Raw genomic sequence first — 26,294 nt, forward strand, 5'->3', positions numbered from 1 at the left:
GGGGGTCAGGGGGGCAACATAAAGCCACGCCTCCCCCTTGGTCTAGGCCCAGCCAAGGGAAGGAGGGGGCTTTGCCCGTTGGCTGCCCGCAGCTCCCTGCCCGCCCACCAGTGGTATTTAAGCCACTCGTGGGTGCAGGGCAGCAGCGTGGGCTGGGGTGTGCGGGATGGAGGGGTTGGGGGGGCTGCTGGTGCTGGGGGCTGCTCTGCTGCTGGGTGAGCACCCACCCTGGCTGAGCTTGGCAGGGGCATGGAGGCCGTGCCCCCATCGCGGGGTGATGCCATCGTGCCCTTTATCCTGGGCTGCTGGGGGGGTCTTCGCCCTGGGAGGGGGATTGCTCTGTCCCTGTCCCCGTGCCCTGAGCAGTGGAGGGGCAGTGGGCACGCTCTGCGTGTGGCATATGGGGGCGCATACTGTTACCCCTCATGCCCTGGGGTGTGCGTGGAGGCTTTGGGGTGCACCTGAGCTGGCTGCACCCCAAGGAGAGTAGTGGAGGGGGGAGCTCTGGGTCAACCAGAGGACTGGCAGAGGAGTGGGGACCTCAGTGGTTGGACTAGATGATCTTCAAGGTCTTTTCCAACCCAGATGATTTTGTGATTCTGGGGATCCCCAGCTTGAGGACCCCCAATCTCTACCCTGTCTGGGCAGGTGGGAGCCCTCCCAGCCCTGCCACCAGCATGGGCCACCCTGGGTCTGTCCCCCTCTGCACGGGGAGTTGGGTAATCAGCAGTGTAAAGGGGTTTGGGGTTTTGGGTTTTGTTTTTCTTCTAGGAGCAGAGTGCAAAGCTCCTCTGGAGACACCCACATTTGGGGACATCTACCATGTCACAGGTACCTCTTGGGGATGGGGCAGCCGCTGGGATGGTGCCACCGCCACGCTGCCCAATGGGGTCCCCCACCTCCAGCCACCAACTCCCACCCCACGTGCCCAAGCCGAGGAGGCTCCAACTCCCCTGTGAAACCTGGGGGCTGGGGGGCGCATCACTGCCGTGAGGTGCTGCTGGTGGGGTCCCCGGGGCTTAGTCCCCCACAGTCCCCCCGAACCCGACCCCTCTGTGCCTGCAGGAGTCATCAGCCTGCCCTATGCAGAGATCAGGGAGCCCTTCGAAGCCTGGTACAACCTCACCGGGGGAAAGAGCCGCATCGAGTACTATGGCGGTGGGTGCAGGAAGGGGTCCAACCCCCCCAACCCTTCCCCACCCTCCTCCTTCTGCCCAAGGAGCTTTGGGTGTCCCGGGAAAGCCCTGGGAGCCACCACCATGCCAGGATGTGGGGGCTTGGCTTGACCTCAGCGTTGTCCCTGTCCCCAGGCCAAGTGGTCACCTACCAGTTTGGCTCCATCGAGCCCTTCGGTGCCAGCTTCAAGGTGACACCCGAGACCACGGAGACGGAGGTTAATGTCCGCAAGTGCTTCCGCATCAACGGCACCGACAGGGACCTCATCGCCCCGCAGAGCGTCTTCCCCAGCCTGGAGAACTTCAAGGTGAGCCCCGGGCACAGTCCTCCAGGATGAAGGATGGGGCCGGGGAGGGGACAAGGGACCCCCATGAGGGCAGAGCAGCCTTCCCTGGCTGGGAGTGGGTAAAAACAAGCCTGGACGTGGCCACAAGTGATGGAGTTGGAGGGGTTGTATCCAGCATGGCACGAACAGGACGGGGGAGCACCATCACTGCGGGGTGCCCCAGCTCACTGGGGGCGCGGTGCCAGCGTAGCACCCTGGTCCCCAACACGTGCTCTGTGCCTAGCGAGTGCGGGAGGAGCGATTCCGCGGGCAGCCCTGTGCCGTCTGGCAGAACATCTCCTACTGGGGCCGCAAGAAGAACGTCTACACACTGCGGGTGGGCAGCTCCGCCCGTGGCCCCGTGCCCCTGCACTACGAGGTGCGCGGCTTCAACAGCCTCCTGGGCTCCCACTACGACAAGTACGAGATCGACTACTCCTCCTTCAGCCACCGCTTCCCCCCCAGCGTTTTCCACCTCCCGGAGGGTGAGTTCCCAGCCACCCCGCAGCCCAGCCTGCAGCTGCTGCTGCCACCAAAATGCAGCACACTTCCAATTTTTTATTTCATTTTGGGGTTGATTTTTTTGTTTGCAAGAGCCTGATAATTTGAGTGAATGGGTTTGGTTGGGAAAAAAGCAGGAGAGAAAAGTAATTAATGTTGATAACTGGGGCAATGCGGGTGCTTTCCTGATGCTGGCTCCTCCGTTCTGGAGTGCAGGGTGCTGGGGGGGACAGTGGGTGCTCAGGAGCCAGCTCTGGTGTGGGTGCAGCTCCCCCCTGCATGCACGTGTCTATACAGGATGGAGACCCCCAATGGTTTTGGGGGTGACCATGCTGTGCATCCCAGCTGGGGGGTCAGGAGAGCCCGACACCACTCGGGATCATCAGCCACCGTCCGTGCCTCGTGGCAGGGGTGCAGTGCGAACAGTGGCCCACAGCCGGCCCCGAGCACCGCATCGTGGCCAACCCCATGCAGGAGTTTGTGGGGAGGGCGCCGGAGACAGACAACATCCACCACCGCCTCTTCCACCACTACAAGGAGCGGTTCGGGAAGAGCTACAGCAGCGAGGAGGAGCATGAGCACCGCAAGCACACCTTCATCCATAACATGCGGTATGGGGATGGGCTGGGGGGGGTCAGGGATGGGGTCCCCCGCTCCCCTTTTGCAGCATCTCTGCTCTGCTGCAGGTTCGTGCACTCGAGGAACCGCGCCGCGCTCTCCTACACGCTGGCGCTGAACCACTTGGCTGACCGCACGCCCCAGGAGCTGGCTGCCCTGCGGGGCCGCCGCCGGAGCGGGACTCCCAACAATGGGCAGCCCTTCCCCACCGAGCTCTACGCCAGCCTCATCCTGCCCGAGAGCCTCGACTGGCGGCTGTACGGTGAGGAGGGAGCTGGTGCCACTGGCGTGTAAACCCGGAGCATGCAGGAGGCTGGGGGTCAGCTGTGCCTGCCAAGGTTTGTGTGGGGATGGGCAGCGTCCTCCACTGCTCTGCTAAACGTGTCCCCGTCCCGCTGTCCCCAGGCGCTGTGACCCCCGTGAAGGACCAGGCCGTCTGCGGGTCCTGCTGGAGCTTCGCTACAACGGGCGCGATGGAGGGTGCCCTCTTCCTCAAGGTGAGAGTGGGGCCGTGTCCCACACCGAGGGCCAGGGCGCTTGGAGGGTGCCCGTCCCCATCCCTGCAGCATGTTCCCCCCAGCAGACCGGCGTGCTGACCCCCCTGTCCCAACAAGTCCTCATCGACTGCTCCTGGGGCTTTGGGAACCGCGCCTGCGATGGGGGCGAGGAGTGGCGAGCCTACGAGTGGATCAAGAAACACGGCGGCATCGCCAGCACCGAGTCCTACGGGCCCTACCTGGGGCAGGTGAGGGTAGCAGCTCTGCTCGGGGGGGTGCAAGTGCCACCCCCTCCTCAATCCTTCTCCCCAGGCTCTCCCAAATCAGCCATCAGACCTTTGGCAGTGGATAGAGGCTTATTTTGGTTTATGGATGCTTCATCCAAGCTGCCCTTCCCCTTCGCCAGGGTGGGTCAGACCCCCCCCCAACTACCCCAGGACCCCAGGTGCCACCTCAGCCTCTCCACTCCTCCCCCAGAACGGCTACTGCCACTGCAACCAGTCGGAGCTGGTGGCCCAACTGGCTGGCTACGCCACCGTGGAGCCGGGCAGTGCCACGGCACTGAAGGCTGCTCTGGTCAAGCACGGCCCCGTGGCTGTCAACATCGACGCCTCGCACAAGTCCTTCGCCTTCTACGCCAACGGGGTCTACGAGGAGCCCCGCTGCGGTGAGTCGACCCAGGAGGCTCCGTGTTCTGCTCACTGGGGCTGGGATAGGCAAAAATATTTGCAGGGTGGGATTTACCCCCCGGCTAAGCTCCCAGCCAGGGGATACGGGACCACTCACTGCATCAGGAACAACCTCCAGCTCCAAGGGGTGGGGACTGAGATGGATCCATTTTCTTCTCCCGGCAGGAAATGAGACGGGAGCGCTGGACCACGCCGTGCTGGCCGTGGGCTACGGGGTCCTGCACGGCAAGAGCTACTGGCTGATCAAGAACTCCTGGTCCACATACTGGGGCAACGATGGCTACATCCTCATGGCCATGAAGGACAACAACTGTGGCGTGGCCACTGCCGCCTCCTTCCCCATCCTGGCCTGATGGGACACGGTCCCAACATGTGAGCTTCATGTTCCCCTGGGCAACTCCAGACGGATGGGGGGGCTGGCAGAGGGGTGCAGGGCCCTGCGAGATCGTTGTGAGGCAGCTCAGCTGGAAGGTCAGAGGATCCTCCCAGCCCTCTGGAGAGGTATTTTACCATTTTAGCAGTAAAAGCCTGTAGAAGTGATCCTGTCTGTCATGCTGGGGTGTCTTCTGCCAGCCCCAACCTGTCCGCCCCCCCCCCCAACCACAGCCCTTGCCATGACTGCCTTCTGCAGCCTTCTGTGTGATGAGTTTCACCCAGTGTTCAGGCCAGGCTCATCCCTCTTTGGGTTATGTGTGCTCTAACCCCAGAAGTGCCAGCACCCCCTTCTCCAGAAGCAGGAGGGAGCCTGGATCCACTCTTGGAAGCTGGGCTGGGCTCAGGCCCCTCCTGTTCTCAACTGGACTCCTGGCATCATGCCAGGAGCAAGGGAGCTGCTCCCACCAGAGCGAGCAATCCCCAGCACCCGGTGCCTCTTAGAGCACATGGGTCCTCTGCTCAACCTCTCCCCAGGCTCCTATGCGGGTCAGTGTTTGGTGACTCAGTTTCCCCACCTGTCTGGGGGGAAAGCAGAGCTTCTGGGAGTTTCCATGCTGCTGCCAGCAGCCCTCGGGATGGAGGGAGCCCAAATGGACCCAAAGGAGACCCAAAGCTTATTTCACCCAGGATGTTTCTGGGGGGATTTGTCCAACCTCTTGTGGGGCAGCTGGGCTTGGAGCTGTCACCCCAGAGCTGTCATGCTCCTTTTGTCTCCAGTGTTTTCCCCAAAAATTGCATGGCTACGGGGAAGCCTGGCCGAGAGCCAAGGGGTTGGTGAGGCCAGTGCTGCTCTTGGGGTGTCCAGGCTGGATATCAGCATGGTGTGACGGTTCATTCTTGGGGCTCTGGTGCCCGGCTCACGTCCACCCTGGGGATGGAGTCGAGCAGGCAGCAGCAGCCGGCAGCCCAGAGCTCCCACGTGAGAGCTGTTGGCACTGCCAGGCTCTGCCTTCCCAATTTGAGAACGCAATTAGCAGCCGGGCAGGGGAGCCTACAAAAGGGGAAAAGTCAGCCCTGGCTTGTATCAGTATGTGCACAGGCTGCATCTTCCACCAAAATGGGTTTCTGGTAGTTGAGAAGCAACGTTCCCCCATGGTTACACCCTTATTTTGCACAGCAGAGAGCTGGGGTCAGCCGCCGTCCTCCCTCGCCGCAGGTGCTGGCGGGTGGCACCCAGGGAGCAGCGCTTCCTTCCAGGCGATGGCACTGCTCCCAATTGAGGGTGGCAGGTCATAATATTTTCTTGTTTTCTTTCACTTGTTCACCTGCTTATTTTACAATTTGCTGCACTGATTTCTGAAGTGGTCTTTAATCACTCTCAGCAGGGGTGCTGACTCGAATTCATGTCTGGGAGAGAAATGATCACTGCACAGGAATAATGTGGTTTATTCTGTGGGAGTCCAGGTCTCCAGATCTTTGATTCTCTTGACTGCAGTCAATAAAACATGCTTTGACTTTCAGGGAACCGTGACTTTCAGGCTCCCTTTGCATGGGTGATGCTCTGAATTTGCTGCTGAACACGCGGGTGGCTTCAAGAGCTGGAGGTTTTGTACCCCTAGGAAGCATTTAGCAGGAGCCTGAAATTTTGCATTTGTGGCATTAGGGATAGCAGTTCTGAGCATGGGTAGTTAAGGATGGCTGGGAACTTAAAAAAAAGATCAATGTATTATATTTGAAAAAACAGAAAATAAGAAAGGATATAAGGACTGAAGAGAGCTTTGCTGTTTCCAGAACCAACCTTGGGTTCTGGCTCCCAGCCCAGGTGAGCTGCGACCTCCAGACTTCCCTTGACACCCGAACCTCAGAGTCAGTCCAGGTTCTGCCGAGTGTAGCAAAGAACAACCACCCTGAACCCTGCTTTTTATTGGAAGCAAAGCTGGCCTAAAAGTATTCATTTAAGGTTTCCTTTGGAAGAAGAACATTGCCTGCATACACTGCCTTTCCAATTTGCCAGCGATGTAGGAAACTCCCCAAATTTGATACCTTGATGGTGAAATATCAGCTGAGGCTGGTGCTGTATGGGGAGCAAGCACCACCCAGAGAGTGAAAGCTGAGAGGATTTGACACCTACTTCCCGTATGCTCCCTTGAGAATCCCACCTTCTTGCTCTGCAAAATGAGGTGGTTCAAGATGTCTCCCGAGCTCAGCTTCATGCTGAAAGCCCAGGACCGTAGGTAGTCCCCGGTGGCCAGCTTCCAGCCCTGCACCCTGTCCTCTACTCGGTATTTCTCATGGTCCTCTGTTACCTTCAGGGTCTCCTCCTTGTTCAGCTGCCCCATCTTGGCATCTGCCAACCACGAGGTTGGTGCTCAGGTGCTTACACTGGGCATGGGTGGTGTCCCCCTGCGAGATGATCCCTTTAGAGGCAGTGCAAGCTGATGGTGGTGTTTTGCTGATCAGGGATACCAATTAAACTCAGACACCAGAGTGAGAAGAGCCGGCGTATTTTACTAGAAATAACTTAATACTACAGAATAATACAGAAAACATACAGTAAGAAAAGACAGAACAGAGCGCTTAAACAAATAGGAAAATACCGTGTAATGCATCAAATCATTACTACCTGAGAAAGAGAATAGTGATTAAGAAAGATACATCACCACTTGCATACTTTACCATCATCCAGATCCGCAGTGGCTGGGCAGCCCCGGTTAGAGCGAGGATTTGGAGAACCTGTCCCGGCAAGTGGGAAATCCTACGCGGTGCGTCCACCCATAGGTGAGGCTTCCAAAGTTGCTGTGAGCGGGCCCAGCCTTATATACCTAAAAATCAGCAAGCCAGAAGAGCTGGCACCTTTGTTTTAAGCGGAAATCCCTGGTTTCAATCTCACATTAGGTTCCCCCCAGAGCCTGGCCAGGGCCCAAGGAAGAAGCCAAAGGAGTTTCTCTGCTTATCTGATGGGATTATGTGCAAGGTCTCACATTAGGTGTCGGGGACAGACACCTGCCTCCATGATTCTGTTATTCTATTCACATACAAAGGAAGGGAAAGATATATTCAAAGTAGCTTCATCACATCAGGTCACATAGGCAGACACCAGCCTCCATGACTCTGTTATTCTATTCACATACAAAGGAGGGGAAAGGTACATTCAAGGTAGCTCATCCTCCATGCATATTTCATTAAGGATTACATTCCGGGTTAACAGTTTCGGTTCAGAGCCTGTTGCTCAGGCTTCAACACTTCCACCTTTTACATCAGGATAGGTGGTTTGTTATGACTTAGTATACCTGTTGGAATAATGGTTACCAGTTATGAAATACACAGGATTCATCCACAGGTCAGCTCTGGCTTGGGCCTATTGTCCAAGCCTTAGCACTTCAGGTGGCTTTCATGCTGGAGGTGGGAGTCCATTTGGCCACCTTACAGGCTTTTCTGAGCCTCCAAACAGCTCATTTATCCTGCCTGATGCTCTCTTGATGCTTCTTTAAGAATTTATTCATGAAGATCCTCACCAAATGGTCATCAAAGCCATCGCCTCCCAGGTGACTGTCCCTGACCGTGGCTTTCACCTCAACAACATCCCTGTCTATGATGAAGATGCTGACGTCCCTCATGGCCTGTATTAAAGACGAGGACACTGCGCTCTTCAGCAGGGTGATGGAGGCTGCAGGCCAGGGCTGCTGACGTTGTCTCACTGAAGCCTCTCAGCACAGTGACGCCAGCAATTACCGCGGCATCTTTGGTGGCCTGGTTCTGAGAGTCACTGAGATAAGCTGGCACAGGGACAATCACTTCTCCTGGCTGCCCCACATCAATTCATCCCCTGGGACAGGGATGGGAACCTTGGTGAAATCCTGGCTCCACGCTGGACTCCGACCCACCCACTCTCACAGAGCCCAGCACCGGTCAGGACACGGGGAGCGAGCTGAGACAGAGCACGCTGCCGCAAACAGCTCCCGAGAGGTGTTTTGTTTCCAGTGAAACGGCCTTTCTGTGGGTGAGAGCATCCAGATCTGTGGGATCAATCTGTCCACACATCCAGAAATTCAGGGTGGGCTGAGTTTGCCAAGCTAAATTATTCTCTGAGGAAGGGCGGCTGGGATTTCAGCTGGGTTTGGTTTTTCGCCTTGCCCTCGGCTGTCCTGGATACGGCACTTCCCTCCGGAGGCAGCTGCGCTCCAGCGCAGACCTCTGTGCAGCAATGCCAGGTGGCCAGAAAATGTGCTCCAGCCCAAAAGCTGGCTGCCTTTCAGTGCTGGATGAATTATCTGTGAAAACCTCTTACGGCTCGCACAAAACAAGGTAATTATTCAGAAAGCAGGGAACATGGAGAGAGCCAGAATATGAAAATATTATCTGTTAGTGATTTACAGAGAACCACAGACGGTGTCAAAGAACAGCAGCTGAATCAAACTTGTTTTGGCAACTTTTTGGTTCCCAAATGCTCCAGACGACTGGGGGGGGTGGGGGGGTGGGCTGATCACGAGCTCCCAACACCACTCCTACACCCTGGGAAAGGGGGTTCTGGGTGTTTGGGTCTCTGGAGCTGGGTCAGGGCAGAGCAAGGTGGTTCACAGAGGGAAAGGACACGTGTTACAGAGCCCTGGGGATTTAGGCTGGCAAAGACTATGATCCAGGGGGAGGCCATCTCGCTTTTGCTATCTAATACCGTAACCAGAGCTTTTTTGGGGTACAAACGGTTGCATCCAGTGTGATCTGAACAGTCTTCCAAGCTCTGCAAAGCTAAAAACTGCTTTACTGCTAGTGAGGCTATCCTGGAAAATCACCGAGGCAGTGGCTTTCTAAACGTTTCTTATTACACTTCCTTCGGTAGCAGCTTTACAGATGCTCTGCCTTAGCCAAATGTTTTTCCCTTGGCGACCGTGACTGCTCTGGCAGGTTTGTTGTTCACGTTCTGAAACAAAATCGCTCCTTTTCCTTCAGCTCGAGAGATTAGCAACTCCCACCCCCCACCCCCACCCCCGACTTTTTTAGGTTTTATTTCATGTAACAGATCGCTCACAGCGTTTACGTTTTCCAGGTGTGCTGTCAAACCCCAGAAAGCTGGGCAGCCCCAGCCCTCCACCTCCGCCTGATTTCCCCAAGAACCTCTCCTCGGAGCATCGCAGCCCCTGAGCAGCGAGGAGGGTTTTGTTTAAAGCCATCCGCCGCCCCTGCCAAGCTCTGCCTTCTGCTTCCACTGACTGATATTTCCCAATCACAATCAAGCATCCAGCACAATGCAATGAATTTCATGAAATTAAGTATTTCTCCTACACACAGCATATTTGCCCGGTGATTATAACTAGTCCCCGAGGTAGCCAAGCACAGCAGAATTTCAGTTTAATATGCACACCCACGCAGCCTTACTAAAAACCCAAGACACTCCCCCGGTCCTTCTTGGGAAAGACTGAGCACTGCAGTGAGCATCTCATATTTCAGCTTCAGCACTTGCACAAACTAGGACTGGGAATACTCTGTCATCTGGTGTGAAAAAAAAAAAAAGAAAAAAAAAAAAGTGGGGAAAGAAGTTTCCCAAAGATATCAAGGTATCCCTTATGGCCTGAGAGAGAAGGGTGTAAGAACACGGGAATGCAGGCAACACAGGCACAAAAGAGACCAGGTCACACCACTGTGGGTTTATTAACACGACTGTATTTACAGCCTTTTGTTCACTCTACACAGTGAACTTTTAACACCAAAATGCTTTAATTGCCCCATTTGTTTGGGCAGGCAGCATATAAGGAAGATCACAGCACCTGTTCTGCATCACATTGTAAAAAAATGACAACTACTTGATTAAAAAAAATGAGCAATTATTCAGCGTGTGTGCACATCTGCCCTTGCTGCAGCACCTTGAGTCCAACCTCACACCCTGAAATGAAACGGGGACAAATCTTCCTGGTGTCCGCAGCTGCCAGTGCCAGCACCTGAGCTGCAGTTTGCAGTGCTGACCCTGCCCCAAACCAGAGGCAGATCCACCCATGCAAACCACAGTCCTGACTGTGCCTGGGACTTGCAGATGAGCAGCTGCCCCAGCACAGACCAGCAGCTGCCGGAGTCAGAGCAAAGGGGGAAATAAGTTCATGTGATGGCTTTCCTTTTGCTGCAGACACTACCTCCTACCTCATTCTCCCTTCCTCTTCCTCCAATTCTCTTTCCCTCAGCCCTTCAGGCACAATTTTCCCTCTGCCCCTGCCCTGCTTGTCTCCTGCCCTTCTGGCTCTGCTCCCCCTCGGCTCCACTCTCAAGGTGGAGACACCTCCTCCTCCTCCTCCTCCCCCCCACATTCTGCTCCTTTCCTTCCTCCAGACCTGACTGTCCTTCACCCACCTCTGCACAGGCCTTCCCCTCCCTACAGCAGCTCCACACCTCCCCAGGCCCGCTAGGCCCCCTCCTCCCAGCCCATCCCAACCCTAACACAGCCTCTCCTCCACCTCCAGGCCGGCACGTCCCCCCCAGCCTGCCCTTCCCAACACACACCAGACACGGATCTCCCTTTCACTTTGCCCAAGCTTAGCCCGGCCACCCCCAACCTTTGCCCTTCCCTCGGCCCAGCTCAGCCCCTTTCCCCGGCCTTGGTCCTACTCAGCTCAGCCCCTTCCCTCGGCGCTGGCCCTGTCCAGCTCAGCTCCTTCCTCCGGCCCTGGCACGGCTCAGCTCAGCTCAGCCCCTTCCCGAGACCTTGGGCCGGCCCAGCTCAGCCCCATGCCCCGGCCTGGTCCCACCCAGCCCCTTCCCTCGGCCCTGAGCTGGCCCAAGCTCAGCCCGGCCCGGCCCCTTCCCTCGGCCCTAGCCTAGTCCCGGCCCAGGCCCAGGCCTAGCCCAGCCCTTAGCCCAGCCCGGCCTAGCTCAGCCCCCGGCCCGGCCCCACTTCCGGGTCCCCTCCCGCAAGGCCTTGTGGGTCAGCCCCCACCCTGCGCGATCTCGCGCGCGCCCCCGAGACGCGTCACGCCGGGGGGGCAACGCTCCGCGCGTGACGTTAACGCTTCCCCTTCCCCAACGCCTGCGGAGGGAAAGGGCGGGGGCAGGAGGCAGGACCGCTCCGCCCCCTCTCAGGAATGACGGCCCTTTGACCAATGAGATGTGGACGAGGCGCGAATGATGCGGCGAGTGACCAATGGCGAGGGAGAAGCGGCGGGAGGGGGCGTGTCCAGGCGGCCGGGGCGGGTTGGGCTGCGCCTGTCAGCGGGGCGGCGGGATGGCGGCGCTCTACGCCTGCACCAAGTGCCACCAGCGCTTCCCCTTCGAGGCGCTCAGCCAGGGCCAGCAGCTCTGCAAGGTCCGGGGTGGCCGGTGGGACCCGGGGCAGCCGGCGGGGGGTGCTTGGGGGAAGGGGACTGGCGGGGTGGTCTCTGAGGGAGCTGCTTGGGGGGGTGGGCTGAGGGGGTGAAGGGCCGCCTGGGCCGCTGTTTGTGAGGGAGGGTTGGCAGGGGGCATTTTTAAGGTGTCTGGGGGTAATTGGGAGGCTGCTGATGGGGCGATCCTGAGGGCACCTAGAGGGTCTGGGGCCTCGGGGTGCCCATTTGGGGCCTGAGGGGACGGGGTGGGCAGTTGGGGGCTGTGTGGATGTGGCTCTGGGGGGGTTTGAGGGGCTGGAGGCAGCTGGTAGGGCCTGGGGGGTGTTGAGGGGGATGATATTGAGGGGCTGCTTGGGGGAGCTGTTTGTCAGGGGAACCTGAGGGCATGGAAGGCTGTTAGGGGGTGCTGGGCATATTTGGAGGGTGTTGCAGAGGGAGTCGTGGGGGTGTTGAGGGGGGAATTGGGGTGGAGGTGGGCACCGTTCGTGAAGGAAGGCCTGGGGGCAGCTGAAGGTATGTTTGTGATAGAGGCTGGGCCCAAGGGGAGAGACCTGGGGCGTTTGCGGGATTCTGGGGGGTTTGGGAGGGTCTGGGGACGTTCTGGGGGAGGTCTTATGGTATCTTGAAGGAGGTGGGTTCTGGGGGACAGTCTGGGTGGGTGGGGCAGTTTGGGTGGGGAGGAATGAGATCAGAGATGAGATAGGGAGTGAGGGGCAGGAAGTGGAGTAGCCTGGGTTTGCTGAGACAGATGGGGCAAAGCAGCGCGGGGGGGGGGGGGGGGGGGGCAGAGGAGAGCCGGATTGGTGGAGTTGGAGGAAGCTTGTGGAGGGCAGAGGTGTGAATAACTGTGTCAGGACTCTATGTTCCTGCCCTGGGAGGTGAGGCCAACCGCCGTGACCCTTGTCTGTGGGCGTTGGACACAAATAAGCCCTCGTTACGAATCTCAGTTTACTTCTGGCTCACCTGTGACACATGCCGTTCCTGTCACCCTTCCTCTGCTCTCAGGCCTTGCAAGAGCAGCATGACTGTACAGGGAGGAAATGTTTTGAGTTTGATGGATGTGTGTGCAAGTGGTGGGAGTGGGGTCAGCAGGTGATCCGGGGTTTTGGGGAACGGCATGCGGGAGAAGCACTGCATCTCACCGAACACTTCTGTTGTTGCAGGAGTGCCGGATTGCGCATCCCATTGTTAAATGCACTTACTGCAGGACTGAATTCCAGCAGGAAAGGTAAAAGCCTGCATGGGGAGACTCATGTTTTCTTTAGAGCAGACGCATGTGGGGAACTGTAATTTTTCCACACCTTCAATGACTGAGCCTTAACCTGTAGATTGTTGCTGTGGAAAGGTTGGGGGACCTTTGGCCTTCTTCAAAGGCTGGGCAAGTTGGTGTGCCTCTGCAGTGTTCTTAGATTTGCACCTTTTGCTGGTTTTTATTTTTGGTCAGTACTTTGATGCATCCTCCAGTGAGGGATCTGGGTTCAGTTTCCCACGAGGTTTCTTCTTACCTAATTTTTGGTATCCAAAAATAATTTCCTAATGTGTTTCCTTTAGCTGCCTTTTTGCATTTTTGCACATTACTTGGCTTACAGAGGAAGGATTGGTAAACCCAGTAGCTGCATGCAGGCATTGTGTGAGGTTTTTCCTGTGTTTGTTGGACACATAGCACCTCTGTTCTGACCTGCCTTAACCTCATCGTGCAGAGCAGACCTCCTCCAGAACTCAGTCTGTCACCAGTGCTGAATCACGCCTGCTGCCAATTAGCTGGCGATCAAACTCCTGTATTTGTAAGGACTAAAAACTGGTGTCATCTGGGGATGCCTTAATTAAAAGATACCTCCTAGTAGTACCACTTTTTGGCAAATTATCCTCAACCAGATGGGGATAGGAAATGCACTTTGATATCAGGGTCCCCAGTGAAGATGAATACAATCTCGCCACTAGAGACAGAGCCTAGGGGAGACTGGGATCCTAACCACAGAGGTTTAATTTTCTTTGGGGAAGCATTAATAGAAAGATCTGTCCTTCTTTTTAACAGCAAAACCAACACGATATGCAAGAAATGTGCTCAGAACGTGAAGCTCTACGGAACAGTAAGTGAGCAGGGCTTGTTCTCACCAGTCTCTCTTCCTTTCATCTTTCTTGTCTTTATCCTGCTGAATCCCAGAGCAGTTTATGAGCGGGCTCTGTTGTAATAGCATGACTGATCAATAACACACAGGTCCCTCAAGCATGAAGCTGTTACCTTTTCTCTTCTTTTAGTACAGAAAAGAGCAGCTTTGCATCATTTGAGGCCAGGAAATGAGCTATTCAATATCCAGTAGAAACAAGAGCATGCTTACACAAACTAAGATTGCTACAGGAAGCTGTGATAAATCTTTCTTGCTTCTCTGAAATCTGAAAAAGCAATTTTGATTGTTTCTATTTTGGTAATACATATTTTCTAAAGATTTCATAGCACTTGATAACTCGTCTAATGGGTGCCATGGCTAAATACACTTAGCTAGAGACCAGGGGTCCAAATGTAGGTATGTCTCCTGGATCAGCATTACGATTAGCTTGGAATGGGGAAAGAAAAGTTTTGAAGTGATGGGGAGAAGGGGAAAGAGCAAAGTATTAATGTAATTAGAAGGCAGTGCTGTATTGGTTGTTCTTGTTTCTTAAAGCCAAAACCCTGCCAGTACTGCAACATTATAGCAGCATTTATTGGAAACAAGTGCCAGCGTTGCACAAACTCTGAAAAGAAGTATGGACCTCCACACTCCTGTGAGCAGTGCAAGCAGCAGTGTGCGTTTGACCGCAAGGATGACAGAAAGAAGGTCAGTACCTCTGTAAAAGAAGACCAGAAAGGTAAAAAGGCTGATCGCAGTAATCGTCTGTCCATCTCCTTCACATATTCTCTAGAATTTCAGAGGGGGTGACTCTTGGTTATAAAATGTTTTTCTGGAGTTGAGCTTTGCTGTGGGAGCAGTGTTGTGGAGCTGTTTAATCTTTGAGCCCCTCTGCTCCTTTTCCAGATCTACTGAGAAAGATCCTTGAATTTGGCCTAAGGGAAGGTGGGCTGGCACAGGAGAAGGGGCCTCTGAGTGAAATGTGAGGTACCTGCTCGGGGAGAGGGATGGGGACCGATATTTGTGCCGTAGCCTGAGGAGCTGGCAGTGTCATACCTCCACCAGAATACCCGTTCCATGGCTTCTGCACATCCTTTCTTAAACAACATAAGCACTCCTTAGGAAGCGTGTATTTCTAAGGCTATAAACGCCTGTGGTTCGTTGGGATGCTGCACTGATAATCCCTGTCCTCCTGCTCATCCTCCTCTAGCAGAGACCCTTCTTGTTCTGGTCTCTGGTGACTACCCTGTCACATACCATTCTTTGGCATTGGCTTGTCAGAAATCCTCCTAGAGCTACCCTGTCCTGGTGGACGGGTGCTGTAAGCAAAGCTTAGCAGAGCTGTAGTTACGATAAATGAGTACTGTCTGCATTGCTCCGGCCACTCCAGATGCAATAATCGCCCTTTCCAGGCATTCAAGTGATCCTGTTTGAGTCGTTGCTTGTTCATATGTGACCATAAGCCCAAAGGTGCTTCTTGTTTTCTCTGTGGTTTGTGGGCAGGAAGCAAGACCAAAACTTCTCTCCTTCTCTGTCTCTCTCACCTTCCAGGTGGACGGAAAGCTGCTATGCTGGTTGTGCACACTATCCTACAAACGGGTCCTACAGAAGACCAAAGAGCAGTGCAAGCACCTGAGCAGCTCTTCCCGGGCAAGCCTGCAGGAGAAGGAACAGTACAGTCGGCTCAGCAGCGGCAGCCACTATAACAGGTAACCTGCGTGAGGGTGTTTTTTTTCTGTTGTGCAGGGCAAGCTTCCCTCTGGGGTGAGCAAATGGTGCCTGGCTGCTCCACGCTCCTCGGGTGCGCTTCCTGAAGTAACGGGGGGAAGAGCCTGAGGGCTCAGTACCTTGGTGATGGATTTTGGCAGTTGTCTCTTGTTCAGGAGAATCTGGCTAAGTCAGGCTTTGCTAGTTTGGAAACCTCACTGTGCTGGAGTAGACTTGTAGTCTGACAGTGCTTCTTAGTGATTCAACTTACCGAACTTGTACGCAATTACATCTAAACTGCATTTGTAAAATTGAATGATTGAAATGTAAATTTTAAACATGAGTTCTTCACCTACATGCTGATCTGACTGATGCATTGTTTTCTGTTTATTTTTAGTCTCCAGCTACTCTTCAAGAAATGAATTTTTTATCATTCTTTCTTGTGCTAGGAAATATTGTTTTAATAGGTTCAAAGTGGGTGGGAATATTTATCTGCTTCCCTGTCTTAGACTGCAAGTCATTCAGTTTCTGATATACAATTTCCTCATTGTTTCTAGCCAGAAAACCTTATCCACCTCTTCTATTCAGAATGAAATCCCAAAGAAGAAAGCCAAGTTTGATGCCATATCTGCCAATGGTGACAGGTGAGCCTGTTACATGGGGAAATTGTGGGTGGGAGGTCTTGTTTGCTAAGTTTATGTAAGACAGAGTTCTGTGTGAATAGCAGGAAGCTCTTATGCTAGAGCAGGGATCTCGGGCTTTGGGACCTTGAGGGGCTGCATTAGCAGCTTTCCTGAACCTGGCAGGCCAGTGTTACTTGGTATTTAGACATAGGTTTGAAGAGAAAAAGAATACCTAGTACTCATACCTGTTAGAACAGAAACTGCTTGTTGGCTGAGCTCCCCTACAGTTAGAAAAACCGCAGCCAGCTCAGCTTTATCCTCTCCCCGCAATTACAGGGAGAGGGGGGCTCTTGGCTGCACTGTAGAGTTGATCTCTGCAGGTTTTGTGCTTTCGGGAGCTGAGGGAGACAGCCCCAGAGGAGAGCCAGGATTGAGACCCACCTCCCATTTCCCCTCCTGCCTTCTGGGGGAGGGCCAAGCAATCAAAGCACTTTGCTTGAAAGCATCCGATCCCGTTCTGCTGCCGCAGTTTGTGCTGGATTATGTTGACGCCGGCTGCGAGCGCAGCAGAACGGGAGTCACTAGCAGAAACAGGAGATTGAGATGGATTTTTATTTTTTTTATGGTCTTGTACATGCATATTTTCATTCCTGCCTTTCCTCTCTGATTCTCAGCGTTCCTTCCTCTCCCGAGATGCTTTGTCCCCCTATCCAGAGTGCCCCGTCCACGTTGGCGCAGTGGGCTGCTTCCCAACAGAGTCTCGGTGCCCACCATTGTCCTGTTTCTCAAGGCACTGACATCCTGAAGTGAGATCACCTGTTGTTTTCTCCCCTGTTGCCCTCCCTCCCCGGGAACTGCCTCACACATGGGAACTGTCCCTCTCGATGGATCTCTTTCCAAACAGCCGTGAATTGGGAGCACAGACCAGAGCATAGGCTCAGTAGTGCCAAAGGGTCTGTTAAAACCACTGGTAATTAATTAATCGCTACCTGCCTTGAATGTCTTTGAGATCACAGTTCACATCTCTCCTATAGATACTATTGGCCCCTTGTCAATGTTTGTTAATATGTGAAATGCTGCCATGGGAAATAGAACTTAAATATTATTTTTTAGGGCAGTAGTTCCCACAGAGTGGTCTACAAAACCATTCATCAGCTGAACAGTGCTTTCAGTTAAAAGTTGGAAAAATTTAAGGATTAACTGTGGCTTGGGAGCTGCCTGGAGTGGTCAGAGAATTCATCTGACTGCCTCAGTGCTGCTGGAGCCAGAGGAGAGGCTGGTCCCTGCTAGAACTGGTGCAGCTCATCAGTATTGCTGCAGCTTCCGCTCTAGGGAGGCTCCTGTGCACCTACCGAAGCTGCTCTCCGGCCCGTAGGACAGCACCAGGTATTTTTATCTGCCCACTAAAGCCTGGGCTGAGACCTAACAACTCATTGTAACCTGCCTGCTGGCTTGGAAGTAGCCAAGAAGCAAAAGGTCCCGTGCTCTGGCATCAAATCCTCAGGCATTCGTTTGCAAAATAGGAGTGTGTATTAGAAGAATCAAATGCCTTCACTTTGCTCTTGTGTCAGATGTTGTCAGGCTGGCTCCTGCCAAGGCTGTGGTCCTTGCCACAGACTTTTTTTGATGAATCCCAGTAACAAACTGTGTAATTTTAGCAACTACTGAAGAGCTCCAGCACTGTGCTGTAGAAAAGGCAAGCTGCAGCTGCCTTAAATAGACTCATGGCTGTGTAGAATAATAATAATGGTGAATGGTGGTTCGTTGCATGTTTTTTTAGAGTTGCTGGGGGGTTTTTTGTGAGGATGAACCCCTCCAAACGCCTCCCCTCTTGCACCATTTTCTATAAGATTGGCCCCCCCAGAGTCAGCCTGCAGTGTGGCTCACAGCCCGAGTGTGGAGTTAGGGTCTGCCGCAGCGCAGGGCTGTTTTCAGCAGCAGCATAGTCTGGAGTGGGGTGATACGCACCCAGCACCTCTTCACTGCTGACATCAGCCACAACGTTCTGTACAGTGTGTCTTGGCTCCAGCCAAACTTCTGCTGCAGCCTTCAAGTGGGCAAAATTTGGGCATACTTGTGTTTTGCTGATTAAGGATACTAATTAAACTCGGAGCCCTAGCATTTCAACTTGAGCTCAAGTAACTTTGGCAACGCCTCCAGTAGGGTCCAGCTTTTCTGAAATCATTGCTCCTTTTTGGGTACAATAGGAATTCCTTTACCACGTCTTACTGAATTCCCTCTGTATGTTTTTTGTTTACGTATTTCAGAGTGGCCGTTGCTCCCGATGACCGTGATACAGGGACTGAGCTGTTTCCAACGGTCACTTAATGGGTGGCGTTGAGTGGTTTGTCCTGGGTGAGCTCTGTGAGGAGCTGACAGCACTGGCCCTGCTGCCCATGGAACAGTTTTCCCCCGCAGTGACTCTCAGCTCATCTTGCAGCAGACTTTGCCCTCCTAATCCCACTGTGCCACCAGTGCCCCTCAGTCTTGGGCTGCCCCTGCCTGTGTGAGCACCGTGGCTTCACCTCCAGCCTGTGGTGCTGCCCTGTCCTGGTTTGGGCAGCACTGGGTATCGCCAACGCTGCCACAAGTGTTTTTATGTTACAGCCTCTGCAGATGAACACGCTGCAGTCCCTTCTGTGACTACAGACAAGGTGCTAAATTGTGCTTTTAACACCAGGCAGTGATGAGCTACTGACTGAGCTGGCTGGGGGAGGGCAGCGATGCTGGAGGATGCTAACCAGCAAAGTTCATTTAGTCAAAAGATTCTCATTTGCATAGAAGAGTCCTGGCATACACTTACAGCACTGGGACTTGTGCTGAACTGCGCCTGCTTTCGGTGGTGTTAGAGGAAGGGTAACTCCAGGTGCCTGGATGGATTTTTGCACATGGGGGATATTTTTTGTCTAGGGTGAAGCTTGGATGTTGGTTCAGTCAGCCTGGTGTGTGCCTCTTTACACTAGCCTGCCTTGAATAGCAAAATCTTTAAGTTTGGCATTTGTTTTGGTGGATTTCAGCCATTTAACAGGTGTGGAGTTTAAGGTAGTCATTTTGGTTTCTTTTCCACTCAGTCGAGAGGCAGGTGTCTTTGGAAGAGCTCCATCTTTCTTCTGTCTCCACTGAAAGCAATGGGAGCTCATCAATTCACTTTAATTAGAGGCATGCATTTTAGACTGTTCAAACATGGAGAGCACATGCCCCCCTGACCTTTCCCAAGGGGCTGGGATCCTGGGTATGGAATTTATTTGTAGGGAAAATGGCTTTTTTTGTTGTCTGGTTGTTTTAATTTTTAATCTCTTTGTTAAAGGAATGGAGCGACTTGTATTTGGCAGTTTTCCTTCTAATTTTGGAGTCTGAGGCTGCTTCCTTAATGCAGGGTTAAAGACAGAGAAACCTTTCATTACTAACTTGTCAGTCTTTCAAAAAAAAAAAAACAACGGGGGGGGGGGAAAACTGCTGCTTTAATTAGCACCTTGACACATTTGAGGGTGCATTGTGCAGCAACTGGACAGGAAAATACTTGCCTGTGCTGACGTACCTGACAGGAGGGGGTGTCTGGGCACTCTGAGCCCACCGTTAGGACTTGTGGGTGCAGAGTCCAGGGGCAGGAGGAGGCCCCCGAAGCCCTGGACTCGGTACCGGCTGTGCCGAGCGGCTCCGTGGGAGGCTGGTGGCCCGTCTGTCCCTTCTCCCCGCTGGGTGGCAGGGCCGGCTCTCACCTGCCCAGCTCTACTGTGTGCTCTGCGACAGGAGCTGGCAAGGAGGGAATTTTTCCTGCCAGAGCTGCTGAGAGAAGGAAATGTGAGCATCTCCCAGCACTCTTTATCACCCCAGGACACTGCAGGAGGGAAGCTTGCCTGGGCAAGCGAGTGCTGTAAGGAAGAGTTTGGGTTTAGCCAGAGGGAATCAGTGAGAAAGCCTTTTTTTCTCTGTGGAGGCTGCTTTTTTTTTTTTTTTCTTTTTTTCTTTCTTTCTTTCCTCCCCAGCATATTTGCACTGAGTGGGAAATTAAAGCTACTGTTAGGAACATGCTTGCACACAGAAAGGTGCTACCCACCATCATCTTGCACAGCTTCCACTTCGGCAAACTGTACTCAGGAACGGTTTTAAAATGGAGTTGTTCCCCGGTGGTGTGTGTGTGTAGGAACCTCTTGTGTTCTCTCTTGCTGCCCAGCGTGACAAGCAACAGTGCTTGCTCCAGAGTACCCAGAGACCTGCCACGTTGTACGGTGTGGGCTCTGCTGTCAGCATGTTTTAACCACACAAGACTTTTCCACCGTGGGCTGTCTCCTACAGACCCTCAGTTCTGAGTTTTCCTTTGCCAAGTTTTCTCTCCCAGTGCCGCAGGGCTATCCTGTGACTTTCAGATCTGTGAAGCTGCCTCTGCTTAGTTTCCCTCTGTAGATTCCCCAGCACAGTGGTGGAAAGAGCCTTTTCTTCTGCCGCATCCTTGCTAACCAGTCCAATTGATGCAGACTGCTTTTAATTAGAAAATAGATTCTTTCCAGGCACTAAAGAGACCCCAGTGTGAGGTGAGCAGCCCATCCTCTGCCTCAGTGTGCAGATTGGGGCTGGAAGGATGGAGGTGGCAGCGTACTAGAGAGGGGCAGCAGTTCGGGTTCAGAATGTGCCTTCCCCAGTCCACTGCAGCTCCCAGCTTTAGAGCTGAATGCAGGCTTTAGGACATGTGTTGACCTACTCTGGAGGCTTTAAAAAAAAAAAGTCAGGCTTCAGGTAACCCTGGCTATTTATCTTTATAGCAGCAGTGCTGTCTGATAACAGCCAGACTTGAAGTAATCTTCTAGGTGAAGCTTTGTTGCCTTACTCCTGTTAAAATTTTTATACAGCAATTTCAGATGTGTGCGGCTGGGAGTGTGCTGCCCTTTTAGCACCAAGAGATAAAAACCAGGCTTACCATTACAGCAGTAAGGAACGGAAGCCAGGCAAAGATCAGGTGAGCTCCCTGGGCCTGTGGCTGCAGCTTAGTGTGTCTTATGATGCAAAATAACTCCTGTAGCGCAAGACTGTAGCGTGGCTGCCCGGATCACTGGGCATCTCTCAGGGAGATTGTGAATTACCAGTGTCCAGATAAGTTTTCAGCTGGTTGCTTAGGTTTAGAGTACCTGGTGCTGTACAAGTGGTGTGCTCAGCTATTTCTCGGTCCTCCTGGAGAGTCTTTCCTGCTCTGAAGTGATGATGAAGCTTCTTCCTAAATTGCTCTGTCGTGGTGGAATCAAAATACAAAAGTCCAGCATGTCTTTTTACCCCTTCTCCCTGCTGAGGACAGTGCTGACTTTAATAGAGGTGTCTCCCTTTGCTTTGTTTTTTTAACTTGAAGGTTATTTGTTTCTCTTTCATGTTCCCTCCTTGCCAGAATGTTTGTTTACATTTAGTGAAAAGTTTTGCTGTACGTCCAAGGACTGCCTGTGAGCAAAGAGAGTTCCTAAGTGGTTGCGTAAAGTTTCATTAGCTCTCTGATCGCTGTCCTCAGCGCTTTGGTTTGAAAAAGGACCCTTACTGTTTGAATGGTCGCTGCAGACAGTGGCTGATGGTCACCCATAGCCGTTCCAGGTCCCTGCTGATCATGCAATAATACGACTCAATATCACAGGTGATCCGTGTTGCCTGTCATACCATGTGTTTCCCAAGTTCCATGTGGCATCCAGGGCAGGGATACAGGTAACACCTGCATTCGAGGAGCCTTTGGAGGACACATGTGTCATGAAATGATTCCCATTCTCCTCTGAGTGCCATCTGTGGGAGCTCCCCTGCCTTGGTGAAGAGAAGGGGTCATGATGAGAATGTTTCCCTCTTCTTTGCTGCAGTTTTTCTCCGGACCTCGCCCTGGACTCTCCTGGCACCGACCACTTCGTTATCATTGCCCAGCTGAAGGAGGAAGTGGCTACTTTAAAAAAGATGCTGCACCAGAAAGATCAGATGATTTTGGAGAAGGAGAAGAAGGTACAGCCCTTGGCTTGCTTCCCCCCACAGCATGCTGACATGTTCACACAGATCACACTCCAGTGGAGCCTGGCTTTTTATCTTGGAGTGAGCAAGAGAGTTTCTGGCTGTTTCCAGGCTGCCTTTCCAAAGTTAAAGAGACTTTCTGGACCCACCTAGGAGATCTTATTTCACAAAGGGTCATTTTGTGTCTCAGAGACCTCTATGTGGGAGCAAGACTGAGAAAAAAACCCATTCTGTTCCTTGCAGAAAGAGTCCTGGCTGCTCCTGCTTGTCTGTGCTGCTCAGCAAGGTGGTTCTGGTCTCGCTGTGCTCCCCCAGCCCACCCCAGCATGTTTCTGAACTCATCCAGTCTCACACAACTTCTGCAGAGGCATTTTCTGTGGCAGGGTGTGTCTGGGTGAAGGCATTAATTTCTTCTTCCAGCTCACTTGCTCCTTACCGGTTTATCTACAGATCACAGAGCTGAAAGCTGACCTGCAGTACCAGGAGTCGCAGATGAGGGCAAAGATGAACCAAATGGAGAAGACACACAAGGAGGTCATGGAGCAGTTACAGGTGACAGCATTTTTGTTTTAATTTGCTGAGCTGTGCTGTACCCAGGAGTGACTGAGGACACTCCTGATCACAACACCCTGTGAGCTTCTGCACTCACAGCTCTGCTAACGCTTCTCAGCCCCTGTGCTCTGCCAGGCCAGCCCCTCCCCAGCTCTGTACCAGGCTGCAGTGCAGCATAACCCCTCTTTATATCCTCCTTGTTGCTCTCTACCTGGGCTCAGACTTACTGTATTATAAAGTGCTGTGTTGTGTCCCCTATGGACTAGACAGGAACCATCAGACCTCATTTTACCTATTGCCAAAATCGGGTTTGAACCTGTTTCTCCAGACTGCAGAACCTTTGTCAGCTCCCTGCACCACGTAGCTCTTAATGTGATTTATGTGACCGGTAACCAGAGAGAACAAAGCTCAAGAAACAATTGGTAATTCCTCTAGCACTGTATCTCTCTACTTCAAATAAAGGAGTCCCTGAGCTTGAGGGAACAGGGAGAGCAGGATTCTTGTCATGGCCATGGAAACCCTGGGCATGAATATGCTGTGAGCCACTGAAGAGATCAGGTCAAAGGGGAGCTCGTTACAGGGAAGAAATCAGACACAGAAATGAACTTTGCACCCTTTGATTACTCTGGGGTATATAATGATCTAAAACCCAAGCCATGAGAAGTGGGAGGGGATCAAACAAAAGGCTTATAGTCCTCCTGAGAAAACAGCCCCTCCTCCATCAGCACACACCCAAGTTAATTCTCAGAGGGGAAGACGGTGTTTTGGAGACTCCAGCTGCTGTCAGAAAGCTGGTGCCTTTGTCACGGCGGGCATTCTTAAGCACTGTCAGCCTGCCTGAAGGTTGGAATGTCTGTGGTGTGCAGCGGGCCGGTTGCACGTCCCGCTCCTCGTGAGCGGTTGGTGTGCGAGAGGCTGACGACAGCCAGAGCCTTCTGTCTCTGTTCTGCTGTACTGCTGTCAGCCCAGAGCCATTTCTGTCTCGTAGCACTGGGAGTCCTGCAAAGAACGAGGTGGTTTTGACTCCAGTTCTCAATAGACAATTTTCTGTTAGCACAAACCACTGCTTTTGGGTTGCCTGGACAGCCTTGGCCGTGGGGTCAAGGGCTGAGTGGGAGACCCCCCCCCTTCCTCGCAGTGTTCCCCAGGGCAGAGCACGCTGGGTGCTGGGTGTGCGTGGGGACAGTGTTACCCTGCTGTAGCTCAAAGAGGACGTCTACCCTGAAAAGCTGTCGGACACCTTCCAACAGCCTTAAACTTGCTCAAATGGGAAAAGAAAGAGGAAGCGTCAGATCCGCGAGCAGGTTTGCCCGCAGCCACCTGCCTCTCCTGCCTGGAGAGGGTTTGCATGTCTGTGCTGTTCTGTACCTAGCTCGGACTGGGACTGCCCTGAACTCCTGCTCTCTGGTGTCCAAATGTTTTGGTATTGACTGAGGCTCTGGAAACTTTCTTTGCTGATTCAAAAATAAAAGTTAAAATCCTCTCAGTGTATTGCAGGTGCCTTGAAGTCTTCATCTGATTCACTTTTTGAACGTGCTCTTGGTTTTTATTATTTTGTCTTTTCACGGGGGGAAGCAGGGGTGCTTGTGCTCTTCCAGTCTGCAGGAGGTGAAAGAAGCTGCATTACCACATGCAGCACCGGAGCAGAGGGTTTAATTCCTCTAATAACCCTTTGCATATTCATTAATTCACTGGAAATTAATGCTGAAGACCTGTATCTGGCTTCACATGGGTTTTTACCCCATATCCTACAGCTGTAGCGTGATTTACTTCATAGGCTAGAGGAGAGTGAGCTCAGAAGTTTGGTAAAAAGGGCTGCAGAGCCTTGTTCATAAGTTGCCCTGATTTTTAATTAGGCGCAAACCAGAGCGACTGTCAGTTGCTACATGTTGGTGCTCTGATGGGTTTGGAAAACCCCTGGTAGAGATGCAGGGTCAGTGCAGAGCTGGAGCCTGGTAAGATGTTGGCGGCACGTGAAGAAACCAAGGGTGAAGCAAAGCTGGAGAACCGTGAGCTGCTCCACCCTGCTTTTTGATATGTGAGAGCATGGGGTAGGGGCCTTCGACAAGAGTCAGGGTGGGGGCTCGAGGCACCAGAGCCGCTTCTCACGCTGCCGAAGCGCGGTGGCCAGCGGCAGGGGAGGGGAGGAAGGAAAACCAGTCCCGCTGACCTCGGAGGGTGTCCGTGGCTGCTTTACTGGGAGTTGTGGAAGCTGTTCGCTTTCAGCCCACTTCTCAGTTACAGCAGGGAGGGGGGGGATGCGAGAGGGAGGGGATGGGCCCTTTCGAGGTGGTTAGAGGTGAGATGCTGGACTCGAGCTCGTGCTGCGATGCCGCGCAGCGACATCTGCCTCCTGCTCTCACCTGCCCAGCAGCTCCTGTCCAGGCAGATCCCAAGAGCGAATGATGATCCCTGCCATTAAATACCCATTTTCACTGTGTTTCCAGGCCAAGAACAGAGAACTCCTGAAGCAAGCAGCTGCCCTATCGAAGGGCAAAAAGCCTGAGAAGTCGGGAGCAATAACCTCCCCTTAAAACCAAACCCCCAATCTGGGAGCTTTCCCCAGCATTAGCCAAGGAATCTAGGAGGCCTGCCTGATCGCTGGAAGCCAAAACCTCAGTGTTGTCACTATCCCACTGCCATGGACTCGATGGAAATGCCTGGTGTGTTTTGCTTTTCGACAGCAGGCTTGAGCATGTCTGGTTTCGATCTCTGTATCCACGGGGAGAGGTCCCAGCCATCCTAAATCCCCCCTGAAGTACTGCTTCCTGGAAGAAGGTTTTTTTGGTTTTTTTTCCTAACCAGTTACTACCACTGCCAACCCTTTCTGTTAGCAAACAGGAACCTGCTGCATTAAAAGACTTCTTACTGGTTCCCAACCTGCTGCTGTGAGGCAATAGCCGTGGCCAGTTGTTACGCAGATAAGACAGGAGCTGCGTGTGGTGGGAACTTGATTTTTCTCGAACTGTTCCCTCTTCAAAAGGAAGCCGATAAATCACCAGCCCAACAGATGTTACTGGAAGGTTGTGCCACTGCTGAGAACGGTTGATCCAGCTTTTTGAAGATGCTTCCAAAATGGGGGCTATGTATTTATCTTGGAAGTTTTTTGTTTTGTTTTGTTTCTTTTCTATGTCAACTTGGCAAACGCAACTGCCTGGTTTTGTGTTTTCTTGTTTTGTTATGATAGCTTTTGGGTTGGGAGCCAGAGGGGAACGATACAGACCCAAACCTACCCCGTATTCCCGCCGGTGCCCTGGTTACTTGGTGACCTCTGGGGCTTTGATGACTTCTGCAGCTTGATGTGATCAAGCGTCTCTTACTCCGTTTCTTTCCACGAGGAGCGTTCAAGGCTTGGATGTTCCCTCTGCCTCCCTCAGCCCCCGGATTGAGCTCGCCCTCTTCTCCCCACAGCAACCTTCCAGATGCAGAAGCAGGGGCCAGGCTGGCTCCAGGAAAGCGCTTACTCAGGCAGCGCCCCAAGCCAGGGAGTGTTTCTTGGGGCTCTCCAGGGACATTTCTCACTGCTGATTAAAAGCCAGCAGAATAAAAGGGCTATGAAAGTTCCCTGTAACAGGGATGTGCTTCTCAGAAACAGCACAGAGACCACAGACCCTTCCAGCCAGGCCAGCTGGGGTGGGCGCTCCCCAGGCTCTGTCTCTTGGGGTGAAGGGGGGGCGGGGGGGGGGGGATAAAAAGCACTTGGCCGCTGTGGCGGGGAAGGCACCGCACAGCTCTGGGCTGGCAGGAGCGTTCCTCGGCAGCCCGGCACCAAGCTCCTTTAGGGGGGGCAGGGGGGTGTGAAAAAACATCTCAGGGTTTGGAAACCCTCGGGGCGGAGGAGTAGGGGATGAA

General features: G+C 53.2%; 2 protein-coding genes across 5 annotated transcripts; both read left to right on the plus strand.

Annotated features, from left to right (window-relative positions):
- Positions 1–166: 166 nt before the first annotated feature.
- Positions 167–4,159, plus strand: LOC141969961 (digestive cysteine proteinase 1-like). Its single transcript, XM_074926210.1, has 11 exons — positions 167–215; positions 772–831; positions 1,066–1,158; positions 1,311–1,483; positions 1,746–1,986; positions 2,412–2,613; positions 2,689–2,882; positions 3,026–3,117; positions 3,204–3,365; positions 3,595–3,784; positions 3,972–4,159. The coding sequence occupies exons 1-11, from the start codon at positions 167–169 to the stop codon at positions 4,157–4,159; spliced, it is 1,644 nt and encodes a 547-aa protein (XP_074782311.1).
- A 7,197-nt stretch (positions 4,160–11,356) lies between these two features.
- Positions 11,357–26,097, plus strand: FAM76A (family with sequence similarity 76 member A). Of its 4 annotated transcripts, XM_074925960.1 has the most exons (10): positions 11,357–11,466; positions 12,649–12,713; positions 13,521–13,575; positions 14,149–14,301; positions 15,145–15,302; positions 15,858–15,944; positions 16,598–16,729; positions 21,749–21,884; positions 22,341–22,442; positions 24,890–26,097. In XM_074925960.1, exons 1-10 carry the CDS (start codon positions 11,386–11,388, stop codon positions 24,974–24,976), a joined length of 1,056 nt encoding a protein of 351 aa, XP_074782061.1. In that variant the 5' UTR covers positions 11,357–11,385; the 3' UTR covers positions 24,977–26,097. The 4 variants fall into 4 exon arrangements, with proteins under 4 accessions (XP_074782061.1, XP_074782062.1, XP_074782063.1 ...); XM_074925961.1 differs by lacking the exon at positions 16,598–16,729; XM_074925962.1 differs by lacking the exons at positions 15,858–15,944; positions 16,598–16,729.
- Positions 26,098–26,294: the final 197 nt, after the last annotated feature.

Source organism: Athene noctua, chromosome 24 (genome assembly GCF_965140245.1).
Source record: "Athene noctua chromosome 24, bAthNoc1.hap1.1, whole genome shotgun sequence".
In the NCBI taxonomy this organism is placed as follows: domain Eukaryota; kingdom Metazoa; phylum Chordata; class Aves; order Strigiformes; family Strigidae; genus Athene; species Athene noctua.

Bases quoted from the DNA above. Each gene is read 5' to 3' on its own strand.
- LOC141969961 (XM_074926210.1), top strand. From the start codon at position 167: ATGGAGGGGTTGGGGGGGCTGCTGGTGCTGGGGGCTGCTCTGCTGCTG. The intron at 1,484-1,745 runs GTGAGCCCCGGG...CTCTGTGCCTAG, and splicing joins CCAGCCTGGAGAACTTCAAG to CGAGTGCGGGAGGAGCGATT. The intron at 2,883-3,025 runs GTGAGGAGGGAG...CGCTGTCCCCAG, and splicing joins CCTCGACTGGCGGCTGTACG to GCGCTGTGACCCCCGTGAAG.
- FAM76A (XM_074925960.1), top strand. From the start codon at position 11,386: ATGGCGGCGCTCTACGCCTGCACCAAGTGCCACCAGCGCTTCCCCTTC. The intron at 11,467-12,648 runs GTCCGGGGTGGC...CTGTTGTTGCAG, and splicing joins AGGGCCAGCAGCTCTGCAAG to GAGTGCCGGATTGCGCATCC. The intron at 22,443-24,889 runs GTGACAGCATTT...CTGTGTTTCCAG, and splicing joins AGGTCATGGAGCAGTTACAG to GCCAAGAACAGAGAACTCCT.